The 13,566-nt window shown below is 42.9% G+C and overlaps 1 protein-coding gene across 1 annotated transcript in view; it reads right to left on the bottom strand.

Moving 5' to 3' along the window:
- Positions 1–6,594: 6,594 nt before the first annotated feature.
- The window catches only part of PAPPA2 (pappalysin 2), a 309,776-nt gene continuing 302,804 nt past the window's right edge, over positions 6,595–13,566 (bottom strand). The window contains exons 21-22 of the mRNA XM_068986447.1: positions 8,934–9,032; positions 6,595–6,669 (exon numbers count right to left, since the gene is read on the bottom strand). Of these exons, the coding sequence (XP_068842548.1) occupies positions 6,595–6,669; positions 8,934–9,032 (174 nt within the window). The remainder of the gene's footprint in view (positions 6,670–8,933; positions 9,033–13,566) is intronic.

Here is a 13,566-nt window from a genome sequence, read left to right as displayed (position 1 = left end):
GTCTTTGTACTTCTCTTAATACTTCTCCTGTCTTGTTTTTGTTAAGTGTTTTTCTGCTCCTTAGTCACTGATTTCTCAGGGTCCTTATAGCAGGTGACCTGGCGGAGCAGAGACATCAAGAGCAGTGTTGAGTTCATAAGTATTTCCCAGGATATTTGAAGAAGCTGCAAGAACTCTCTTCCAGATTATTCTAAAGGTTACTGATTTGCTCCCAACAAAATCATTCCTTGGAAATTGTATCCTAATACCACTTGGCTCTACTATTCAGAAAGCACTCTGAATGGCACATGTTGAGTTGTGGTATGGGAACTTTCTTAAACTTTGATAACCTTTTGTGAGATTGAAATCTTGTGACTTCTATGTGTACATTTTTTTTTTTTTTTACAAAGCAGCTGTCTTCAGAGAGCAGTTCTCACAGGGAGAGGAAAGGCAAATTGATATAACACGATGAATGATGCTAAAGCTGAAACTCCAGTACTTTGGCCACCTCATGTGAAGAGTTGACTCATTGGAAAAGACTGATGCTGGGAGGGATTAGGGGCAGGAGGAAGAGGGGACGACAGAGGATGAGATGGCTGGATGGCATCACCGACTCAATGGACGTGAGTTTGAGTGAACTCCAGGAGATGGTGATGGACAAGGGAGGCCTGGAGTGCTGTGATTTATGGGGTCGCAAAGAGTTGGACACGACTAGGCTACTGAAATGAACTGAACTGAACTGAACTGATGTGTATGTGTGTGTGCCTACTCAGTCATGTTCAACTTTGGAAACCCTGCGGACTCTGACCCATCAGGCTACTCTACTCTGTCCATGATAGGTAGTCGTTAAAAGCCAACACTCTTATTTATTTTCTGCATTTGAATAAGTGACTTTTAGGTGGACAAAGACAAAGCGAAGGAAGCTGGTCTGTATTAATTTATCCTGAGAAGAAAATTTGATTTAAAGAACATTAGCAAACTGTAGCCAGTCTGGACTACCTTTTAAGGTTGGGGATGTTTTTATTATACTGATTTGGGATGCTAACTAGATTTGACCTGTAGACCCTTTTAAGAATGGACTTTGCCATTGCCCCAGCAGTTCTTCCTAACACTTGGTAATGTAACCTGAGGATCTAGTGGCAGAATCAAGGGGAAAACAAATAAAAACTGAAATCATCAACAAATCACTCACACACTTGAAAATAATCATTATTCATGAATGAGTCTTACTTTGTTCTCAACTCACGTACCCAGGGCATGTGTAGGTTTTGTGGGTGTGGACATATATTATAGATATAAGGTTTTCATCACTACTCTTTTTTCTGAGCCAACCATTGGGCAAACTGAAAGGTTAGTGGTAAAGAACCAGTGGTCTTCTTGGGATGACATGAAAAGAGATGACCCAAAGACAGCTCTAGAGATGCCCTGGAGTTATTTGTAAGTGAAAAACCATATCACACTGCTATATTTAAAGTGGATAACCAACAAGGCTCTACTGTACGTAGCACAGGGAACTCAGCTCAATGTTACGTGGCAACCTGGATGGGCAGGGAGTCTGGGGGAGAATGTATATGACTAAGTCTCTGTGGTGCCCCGGAAACTATCACAACATTGTTAACTGGCCACACTACGATAAAAAATAAAAAGCTTTTAAAAAAAACCCACATTGCCCTCTTTCCCACCCTGAGCCCCTCATTATCTGGTTGGCAGGAATCGAAGAGTAGTGAGTCTTCCAGCTGATGGGTGACTCATCATGTCATTTGTCTGTCAGTGGAAACCAGAGGTCCAGTGTCTTTCTCCAGGACTCTCCCAGGGGAAGCTATCAGGGAGAAGGCAGCCTTGCCAGACATCTCAGTCCAGCTGGCCTGACTGGCATGTGCAGGGCATCTGCTTATACTCAGGGCCTGGCACGAGCAGAGGGCCCTGGAATGATGCTCTAGAAGGTTTGCTCTCAGTTTTCCTACCACCGGCTACCAAGAAAGCCACTGGGAAACCAACAAGCACCTTGAAACATAAACAAGCCAAAAGACATTTAACTTTCCCATTCCATTTGGTCAAGTCTGGGTTCACTCTGGGTCTAGTGGGCTGAACTTCACGTAGTGGAAAGCACATCACATTTGGGAAAGAAAACTTGGATTGCTATCCCAACCTGCACTTAGTTATATGAACTTAGATTCTTCAATGGCCTCTCTAATACACAGTTTATTTGTAAAATGGAAATTTAGAAGAAGTTCTCTGCTTAACCCATGGGTAGAATAAAGCATATGAAGGCATTTTGCAACCCATGAAGAAAATATCAGGTAACATAATTTTCACTCTCAAATGTCTGCTTCTAGTCGTACACCCTACTCTCAAGTTCCAAGCTCACATATCTAACTATCTCTTCCGCAGGACTTCACAAACAGCTCAGAGCTGTACTGAGATAACCGCCCAGCCCTTCTGGCAGCCAGGTGGTGCATGGCAGGGCCAGAGACTTTGATGAGCTGCCCCCAGGTGCAGAAGCCACCTCCAGCTTGCTCAACACTGCTTTACGTGAAAATTCCAACTAATTATCTATCTGGCTTTTAAAATGAGTTTATCACAAAGCAAATATATTCTCTTTCTTCAAAAGCTTCCTCCTCCCACTTTCCCTTTTCTTCCAGTGAGGATAATCTTTATGGATAAAAAGAGAAGGCAGAGACATCGTCTTTGACATTTCTCTCCACTTCTACCCTTTCCCATCCTATGAGCCATCATTTTTTCTTTTCTTTCTTATGTCTTGGTGTCTCGCAGAACCAAGCTTGACTCTTGCCATATGACCACAAACAATTTTCTCTACATCGACCCTTGATGTCCACATCTGTGAAATGAAACAATGGAAGTTGTAGATCTGTCTGTGATGATTAAATCAGCTTGGGTTTGCCACATGTGGGGCACACGTGAGCTGAATTCTGCCTTCTAGCTGTTAGATGCCCCAGAGATGTTCACTGTCTCCCAGCCTTTTCTTTTCCTACCTCCATAGTGTCATCCCTGTTCTTTACTTTGCCTGGACTCTTCTCTTTCCCTGTCCCATTTCTGCCTATCAAGCTCATGTGCATCCCTCATGGACCTACTTTCAAATACTCCCTCCCTTTGGCATCCAGGAGTGACGTTACTTCCCCTGAACTATAAATGATTCTTGCATTTTATTCCTACAACTCATGAGGCACTTAACATGACTACTGTGTACTCCGCTTTTGTATATGCCATCTCTTCTTGTAAACGTTTATGTTTATCTTCCTTACACATACTATTTACTTAATAAATAGTTTTTAAGTGACTGAAAGAACTCATCAATCAACTGATCAATGATGGATGTCCGGACCTGGCATGAGTGAATGAAAAACAATTTGGAAGTGATGGAATGATTTAAACAAAGAATAAGACACCGAAGACGCATCCCATTTTGTGTGCTGATTTTTTTTAATGAACATCTTATAATCTTACAAAATAACTGGCTGTAGCTGTTTTACGTTACAATACAGTAGATCAGCTCCTTTCACTGTGTTCCCAATCAAACCATCCCCGTGGAGTGCTAATGTGCACTCAATAGTGATCTCACAGAGGAGAGGATGTGCCAAACCCAATGCCTTGCAATGGAGGGAAGAAGAGGAGAGAATCAAGAATAGCTCTTCACTTTCAGGTTTGCCAGCTGACAGTTCTCACTCTGTCCTCTCATCTGTCTGCTTGGAGGCTGTCATACTAATTGCCAGAATCATCCAGCCCTGGGCAACCTGGACCCCAGAGCTCCTAGTCACTAGGAAAAAGAGGAAGCAGAGAAGTGATTTTGGAACAAGGAAACAGAGGGAAGAGCCTCTGGGAGAGGCTCTCTGTGACCCCATGAATGGGGAGGAGCAGCAGAATGCAGACCACCATGTGGAATGAGTGTGAGCTGACATCCACTGGGGATCTGTGACCGTGGCATCTCAGACCTTCAACTTTATTGTGACTGGAGGAGCTCAAAACACTAGGCTCCAGGGGAAAAGGCAGGAAGAACCTGCTCTTTCTGAATGGCCAGGGCTGACTCAGGCTGGGCAACCTGTAGTCTAAAATGCTTTCCACGCACCCCCAGATCCCTCCTGTCACCTTCCTAGGGAAGTGATGGAGAGCAGATGTTGCCAACAGAAACTAAATTTTTTTTTTTTAATGAAGTACAAAAGAGAAATGTTCTCATGGTTACTCCTGTGGGGAGACTGAGGCCAGACCCACACCATCATGAACCACAGGTTCCACATTCCCATGGTGGGGGTGGGTAGCAATGAGGGCTGTAGCCTTCTTGAGCTGGGCAATGCCCAGAATAACTCTCCTGCTACCTCATCCTCAGACATGGCAGGATTCCCCTGTATGGAGTTTGACATGCTTCAGGAAATTTGGATAATGATTTTACAACTGTTTTAAAATGAAGAATTGAAACTTGTCTACTCTCCTTTTCCATACTGAAGCCTATTAGAATCCCAAAAATAAATATTCTCTTCTTGAGAGCACTAAATGTGAAGCCAGATAAGAAAGAATACGTATCTAGACTGTTGTTTCTATTATGGCTGGGACTACAGAGGACGAGAGTATTTTGGACGGGCAACCTCTGGCTCTTTACCTCTCCCCATGACCCTGCCACCCTCCTTTTAGATCCCCATAGATAAATCTGAGCATATCCCCTTCTCCTTTTTATTCCATTCCAGAATGTTGTTCTTTCCTACATGAAGTCTGGCTCAAGTTGGAGGGGGGGAAGGTAATATTTCCTTTTTCCTATTTGCACAGCCAAGGCTTCAGTGTTGATGGGAAGAGTAGAAAACTGTGGTTAGAGGCAAAGAGCAGGTGATCCAGAGCGACCAAGACTGCCCTTAACCTTTTGCCTGTTCTTCCTTTCCTGAGATGATAAGCTGGGGTGTTGAAAAAGAAACTAGCTCCTTATTCTCTTTCTCCAAGGCCTACTCCATAAATCATTACCAAAAAACCCCCAAAAAACCCCACCCCAAAACAGCTGCAATAGACCACATGCAGAAAGAGTCAGCCCGGGCTGTAGACAGAGGCAGGTTAACGTGGTCACTTCACACACTGTCCATCTATTGAGCAAGAAAGGATCACAATGACAAAATGGACTCTAAATAGTTGAAATTCTTCTCTCTCCCCACAGAGTGTCACCCTTGCTCCATGTATTTTCAGAACTCACTCAAAGGGAGCTCTCTGGGACACAGATTTGACACAAAGCACTTGAATAGACTTTATCTCCCATTCTGCATTGTTCAGAGGATCCCCTGTGGTGTGCTGTGGAGACCTGAAACAAAATTGGATCTCCTTGACTCTTTTGTCCTCCAGTCCTGGGCTCTGATTGACCCTAGTGTCTACCCTGTGAATGGCCTCAGCCAGCTCCTCCATCCTGGCCTATTCTTCCATCTACTCTCACCTTTCCCCCAGGTCATTTCCTTGATGCTTTCTCCCCCAGTAAGTCAACAATAGGTCATGTGGCTGTGAATGATGGCCAGGCTCAGGGACTTAGAAGAAGGGAAACCACACACCGAGTATGAGGAACGCATGAGTTCCTATCATCCTGGGCACAGGAAAGTGAGCCTGCATACAGAGTTGTTGACTGGCCAAGAGCCACCCCTGGAACAGGCACCTGCGGAAGTGCAGAAAACCCTGGGCCTCACTGACTGCAGTTATGAGTTCTGAGAAGTGAAGAGAAGTACTTTTTTGGATGGATACTCAAAGACTAGTTTTCCTGGACCCCTCACCAATGGATACCCTCACCATATTTCCAGGCTCCTTACTATTATTACCCAAAGTCCCCATCTCCTCAAACTGGGCCCAGCTCTCAGCTCATAAAAAGATGATGAGCTGACATATGATCATCAAAAACTCCATCCAATCTCGCTCTTTGCTTCCCCAGTTCTCTCTCAACCTGCTAATCCCTAGGAATAGAAAGATGGTAGAAGAACTCAGTCCTCAAACCCTCAGCATTCATTTTGGATATGAACTTCACAGCAGCATGTGTGGAACAATGGATAATTTTTAGCTTAGTAGACAGCAAAAAATATAATATATATAATATATTTATATCATTATGTTTAAATACTTATAAAGAATTAATAACTAACCTCATTATTACTAAGGGAGACTACACAAAGAAAGGGAGAGAGCCAGTTTAGATTAGATGAGCCCTGAAAGATGGCAATCCATTCAAAATGAGTATTAACAGAGTGTCCCTGGCAACTGCTCTCCTAGGGTTTTGATATTGTTTTACAAGTTGGGTGGGGCTGAATAGTTGGCAGGGTGCAGAGTAGGGAGCAAGGCAAGAGTTGAGGATGGGATTGGATAGAATATAAATGGGGGAGGAGGGTCCTTGTATATCTGTCATATTTCTCTTTCCATTTTAAATCAACTGCCTCTCTGAAGAAACCTTTGCCTATGATTCTTCCTTACTTGGGCTACTTGATACAATAGTTGGCACCTATAAATGTCCTCTTGCTTTAAGATCCTTCATGTTCTTCTTCCTTCACTTTATGCCCTGCCTTTTTCACTCATCTTTTCTTTCCTTTTGTGGAGGCCCCTCTTTCTTACTGCCTCCAGGGCAGTGGAAGGAAGGGCTTGATCCTACAGTTACTGGTTTTCTTCAGCCCTGGGGTCTCGGCAGGTGCATTCATCCTGATCACAGTCAGCAGCAAATGGAATGACCTAAGGGAAAGCAAAGAGAAGTTGAAATCACCCATTTTTGCACCAAGCTTCACACTTTCAACCAGCCTTTGCTTTTCTCACTTGGTCCCAGAGGAAGTGTGGGATAGCATGTCAGTATCACAGAACTGAAATTAACACTCAGTTCTTTCACTTACACACCATGTCTCCTTAGGCAAGGTAAACCTTGTTTCACTTCCTTTACATATAAGCTGGGAGGACAACAGCATCTACCTCAAAGGGTGTTTGGATGGTTTCAATAAGATGATGGATATGAAAAACATATTTCTAAGTGCCTCTAACACCTGTTACTACTACTTCTAATATTACTGCTAATGTTTGCACAAAATCCCCATAAAGTAGGTAAGATGAATGTTAGTGTTTTCTTCTTAGAGGGAAGGTCAAGAAAGGTAGGGTGCCTTAACTCAAGGTCATGACACTACTACCCAGAAAACCAAGCCTCTATAACCTAGCTCTAGGTTTTCTACTCCCTTGGTGTTCTTGGGGCCACAGGGTCATCTCTGCTATTTTTGTAAGCTTGAGGTTTTGCCCTTCTTGAACCCAGATTATACTTAGGCTTGGTGAAACAATGCGTCTCTCTACTCATTGTTTGTAGCCAGATTGCTTTCCTGCTATGTGATTATCCTTCCTCCAGGCCAGAGATGGCCCAGCAACATTTTCTCTCTTCTTGTTTGCACTGCTACCAACAGATAACCATACAGTTTGAGTGTCCATAATTAGCTTCAGAGAGAAGTGGGCATTTAGGAGACATGATATAAAAGTGACAAAAATTCTGCTCTTTGGGCATGGATGGTCAAACGAAACAAAAATAGATCAGGGTATCATGTAATAGTCCAAGTGCACTGAAGAGACAGTCTTGGTGATTGGGCAAGTGGTGGAGAATGGGTGGTGGGGTTTGAGGCAATTTCCCAGCATATTTTCACATCTGAATTAACTAATTTAAGAGTCAACAAGGGTGAAATGATTTTTCAATCCCTTATGTGTATACTGGCCACAGCCACTGAAGTCCATTAAGGCAAACCCTAGAACTGCAGAATGTGAGATGGAGATGAGGAGAGAATTGACTGCTTTCTTCTCAAGTGGTTATGCCTTCCTGGGTAGAAAAGGGACCCATGACCAGTTACTTTCTTCAAGTGAGACCAGGAACTAGTTGGCATGCTTTCTTATCTGCAGTCCAAGCTCTTGATCTCTTTCTCATAGTTTGGGATTTAATGGTTTTTAGAGAAAACTCAACAGTGATACAATGAGCTCTTGAGTTTTCTGCACTAAGTAAGTTAATTCATGCCACCAGTGAGAAGAATGCCTAGCACAGAGTGAGTCATCAGTAAATATTGTCTCTTAGAAGGAGTATTCAGGTCTGTGTACAGGTAATCATAGGTGTGACTTTATTGTGGAGATGCATACGAGGAAGAAAACATTATCTCTTGTGTATTTCTGATTCATCAAATCAGCCAACTAGCATCAAATATCTTTGGAGTTCTTGGGTTTTCATTCATATTATTCCAAGTTTTCAGCCTACTCGATTTTATATGTTTCGCTCAAGCATATCTTCTAATTTTATAGAGCCCAAAGTAACAGGATAAAAGGAGAGAAGAGCTACTGCTCAGGATACAGTCTGGGGAGTGTTCCAGGGAGCTTGTGATGGTTGCTCAACAAATACCTGCAATATGCTTGCTACACACTTTATATGATTTTTAATTTAGCTATGAAGATTTAATAATAACTGGAGACATTTAAAGCACTAGGTAGGAAGCCCTGCTCTGAAGTAGGAAATGGCAACCCACTCCAGCATCCTTGCCTGAGAACTCCCATGGACAGAAGAGCCTGGCAGGCTACAGTCCATGGGGTTGCAAAGAATCAGATATGACTGAGAGACTGAGCAGGCACAGATATCACTTCATGGGTAATCCTGCCTCCCCCAAGGAGTGGAAGCCATTATTCTCTGCTCATAGAAACATCTCCTGGACAATGACAAGCAGGTGTGACTCTCTGAGGAGCAGAAGCACGGCTTTTCTGAATCAGTTGCAGGACTGACAGTGAGAGAAGTAGTGTTTTCTAACAACTTATCCTAAAATTACAGTCCTTCCTCCTGTCACCATAGAGGCTCCCATGTTTGCTCATTATCATTCTGTCCTCTCGACTGTTGAAGAAAAACCATGATGCGCCACGAAGCAGAGCTAGCTGAAGCCCCTGCCTGTTTCTGGGGCTACTTCCCTCTCCCCCCACTCCCAGGTGTCCTCACTTACCTTCTTGGAGGAGAGTGTAGAAGGGCAGCAGTCTCCCCCATCATAGTTGCAGTAGGCCCGGTTATTGATGGTGTCACACCAACCGTCCCCTTGGAAAGGCTGGTAAGGAGGCAGCAGGTCAGTGTCTAAGTACAAATTCACTCTGCTTCACCCTTTTCTCCCACTTACACCACCAATAATCCACAGAACTCAAGATACATTATTATGGGAGAAAAGCCAAAGGGCAGGGTCAAAACTGACCCAACATACTCAAGAAGTTGAAAAGTCTCAAGATAAGACCCTTGGATCTAAGGAATTGTCAAATTTCATACCTAGCATCTGTTCCTGGCCTATTCTAGGGTCCAGAATGGTTCACTGAATTCCTTGATCAACTTTTTCACCTTCTTGTAAGAGTAGGTCTTTATATCATGTGGGTTACAGAATATTTTTACATACAAGAAAATTAAAAAAATATATTTTCACATGTGTTAACTCTGTTGGTCATCATGAAAAGCTGCGCATCAGGCAAATTTGGCTTTAAAAGTCCCATTTCATCAGTGAGGAAATGGAGATAAATAGAGATGACAAGTAGAATTTGGGATTAAAAGTCATGTATCTTGACTTTTTGCTGCTTGTCGAACCATAAAGAAGGCTGAGTTGGACCATAAAGAAGGCTGAGCACTGAAGAACTGATGCTTTCAAACCGTGAGTCCCTTGGACAGCAAGGTGATAAAACCAGTCACTCCTAAAGGAAATCATCCCTGAATATTCATTGGATGGATTGATGCTGAAGCTCCAAAACTTTGGCCACTTGATGCAAAGAGCTGACTGATTGGAAAAGACCCTGATGCTGGGAAAGACTGAATACAGAAGGAGAAGGGGGTGACAGAGGATGAGATGGTTGGATTGCATCACTGACTCAGTACACATGAGTTTGAGCAAAACCTGGGAGATGGTGATGGACAAGGAAGCCTGGTGTGCTCCAGTCCATGGGGTCACAAAGAGCTGGACACAACTGAGTGACTGAACAACAACACAGATTAAGGACCATAACTGCCACTTCTTCTGGTATTTGTACTTAGAAACCCAGTTCTGGGTTGCTATATTGACTCAAATGATGTCTGTCCAGAGTGCAATGGTCCTAGGGTTTGGTATACCATGCTGGAACACAAGTCATCCCACTTGTACAGCTACTTCATGCATAACAGCTAGACACAGGGTTACAGCAGAGAAAGCCAAACGGTTTCCATCTCCTCCTGTTACTGCTACAAGTTAATAGAAACCAAAATGGGAAAGGGGCCCAGGCCAAACCAGAGTTAATGGAGTGTTTCACCCCCAAAGGGAATGTATGATAAGAACAGCAACCAGCGGTTACAAAATAGCTCAGCAGCCCAATGTGTCATTTCTCTCGAACCACTCCTGGAAGGGAACAGTGTCCCGCAGCATCCTGGAAGGCACACCAGCCAACCTAGCCCACCTACTCAATCACATCAGCTGCTCCCCATGCTGAGTGGATGCCCAATTATGAAGTTCATGAAACATCTGAGTGATCAAACTCTTGGGGCCACAGACAGTCAGGAGACTCTTGAATCCTGAGGCCACCTTTCAGTTCCCATGTTCAAATCACTTTCTCTTTCCCAACCCTCCTTAAAGGTCAAATAGAACGACTGTTCCCTATTTCACTGTGCTTTGATGAGATAGATCACTAAACTAAAAAAAAATAATAATAATTTTCAGCAATTGCGTTACATCAGAACAAGTTCATCCAAGTTATTACTTCAATGTTTTGATTTATTCTATGGGGTCCAGAGGTCACTGGAACACCATTCCAGATGTATACCAGTTTGCCAACCCCTGAGAAGCTGCTACTTATGGGGTGGGACTCAACAGCTGTTGTACAGCTGCACAGCAATGTCAGTTGAGAGTGGGAAGTGCAAATGACTTCTGTTCTCAACACAGGCCTCACTGGGATAAAAGACAAGATTCTGAGATGAGCATTTGTCTTCAATGCTGGAGCCCATTGCTCTGGCTCTGGAGAACTTGGAATAACTATACAGTGAGCACTTGAATCTATAATTACAGCCAAATAAGAGGAGTCAAAATGCAGCTACCCACATCCTTAACACCTATAGATGCCCCGAGTTCTCCTGGGAGGACCAAGTGCATCCCACTGAGATTCCCCCAGGTTTTTTCTTTTTCATGTGTTTGGAGTATATTTTGCTCATCTAACACTGCATCTGTTACTTTTCCTCCAACCCTGACTGACTCACTGGCAAAACTTAATCTGTTCCTTCTTCCTCTTTCATGTAATTGTCTATAAAAATCCAAAGAGCACCCAAAATACTTTTCCCACATTATAAAAGCATGGGCTTCAATATGGAGGATTAAAGGGAGATCTAAAAAAGATCTTCCTTTTCACAAGAACAACTTAGACATTCAAATGGGTTAATAAGAGATCCTTTGGAGTCTTTCTTTCCAATCTCTTCCCCAAGGATGGCCTCTCTCATCTCAAGAGCATTAGGGAAGAAATGTTGAAAAGAGCAGAGATGGTCTAGGTCTAGGTTCTGCAGATCCCACTGAACAACAATGGCTATAGCCTGGACATGATTTCTAAAAATTGCTTCTTTTATGTTCTTAAAGGTCATCTCAGAAGAGAAAGGAATTTATAAAGAGGAGCATAAATACAAAGAAAAGGTTGGAAAGACCCAAGTATTTAATTTACTGTATACCTATTAGAATTAATTGTTCCTCCCCTAACCTGCCAAAAAACTACTCCACCCTAAACAAACAGAGTCTCCTACGGCAACATGTGCCTGGGAAGCTTGACAGCTTGAGTCAAAATTACAATGGAAAAAATAGGAAGGAAAAAATGCCTAATTGATCCAAAGTTTTAAAAGTATCTGAAGACTGGATGTGGACTGGGAGACATAAATCACAACAACTGAAAGCTGTCTGATTTGGGAAGTCACTCTTCCCCACAGGAAGCTTCCCCAAGGGAGGGTACAGGATCGGTTTCTCTGCACATCACGTCCATAAGTGAAATCTTCGTTACCCACACAGGCACTTCACTTTCCTGTATCATCACAGTGTTCCACACAAGTGAATTTTTCAAATACCTAAAGCTTATTTCTTTAAGAGCCACTTTAAATTTTTATTTTAACCATTTTCACAGAAGAAAAAAAACTTTTATAAAATTCCAGTTTCTCTGTCTTTTGATAAATTAGAGAATACAAAGTCACTAACTTGAATATTTTTCATTTTTACTCACAAGGAAGCTCTTTGCATTGGGATAGTTACTTCTTTACTAAACGAGCCTCCTTCAACATACACATAACACCGCGCGCACACACACACACGCACACACACACACACACACACACACACACCCTCATGGATCTAGTTTTGTAGAATCAACCTAAAGTAAATAGGTAAATCTGAGAGACAGGCTGAGCTGCTCTTACGATATATGAGTTTGATGATACCTACAGGAAAGCTTTTGTTGCAGTTGGCTGGGTTCCAATCAGATGAAGTGGCCATATAAATGACTATGCGTAAGTGATGCAATACAAAGAGGAAAGGCTGTCAGTCTGTCCTGTCCCTATGACTTGACTTCTCAAGAGTAAAGATAATTTCTTCTTTATGTTATATTATCTGGTGATATTTTCTGTTTAAATTGCTCTGGGGAGTTAGGTATGGGAATGGTAGCTCTATCTGTTGCCTATGGATATAGTCATTCATTCAATCACTCAACATTTATTCCACACCTATTTGTGCCAGGCATTGCTATGGGGATACAGAAAGAAATAAAACAGGGCTCCAGTCCTCAAGAAGATCCCCATTAGCAATCACAGCTGCTGCTGCTGCTGCTGCTGCTGAGCTAGCATAGAGATACAGACAGAAGAGAAGTACCTAATTGGGATTTGGGGTGGATGAGAGCAGGGGAAGGATTGCATGAGCTTTCAGGGGTTGGTGCTACTCCATCTAACCCTTGTGAAAAAGAGCTTAGCACTGGATCATGCAGAGGGACCTGAGAAAACTGTACACGTGGTAGGAGAGGGTGAAAATAGACAGGTAGGTGGTCCCAAACAGCTTCTCACAGAACCCAGTGTCAGGAAGAGCGCCATCAACTTTGACTGATTGGCTGATAATGCCCCTATTCTGTGAATCAGATTAAGAACACTTTTCCTCTATAGCATGCCATGGAATACATGGCCTCACTGATGTTTTAGAAAGGTGGACTTCAGACCTTCTGCTCTGCTAACCGGAAGACTGAGATCTTAGCCACAAATGATTATATCCCCAAAGGTAAAGTCTGGGACAAAAGCCTTTGTATTTGTATCTTTTTCTTTTTGTATCTTAAGAGGTGTTTTACAATAGGAGAAGATGCTAATCATATTTTTGCATGCCTAACACTATTTTCTTTCTCCTACATCATTTCCCTTCAAAACTTTCTCGTTTTGTGAATGACAAATCAGACCCACACCCGTTTCTCCATATTGATCAGGCTGCATCAGGCCAAAAAAAGCCTTTTTCCAAGGCAACTGTGGTACCACACCCAGTGAAGTCCATGCAGCAGATGGAAGCTCTCTGATTCTCCAATGAATGGTGATCTCCAGCCTTGTTCTTTCAGCCCTTAGATCTGCCCATGTGTCCA

Source organism: Capricornis sumatraensis, chromosome 14, assembly GCF_032405125.1.
Source record: "Capricornis sumatraensis isolate serow.1 chromosome 14, serow.2, whole genome shotgun sequence".
Lineage (NCBI taxonomy): Eukaryota > Metazoa > Chordata > Mammalia > Artiodactyla > Bovidae > Capricornis > Capricornis sumatraensis.
Note: the sequence above shows the minus strand (reverse complement) of the source record. Positions and strands in the feature narration are given on the sequence as shown.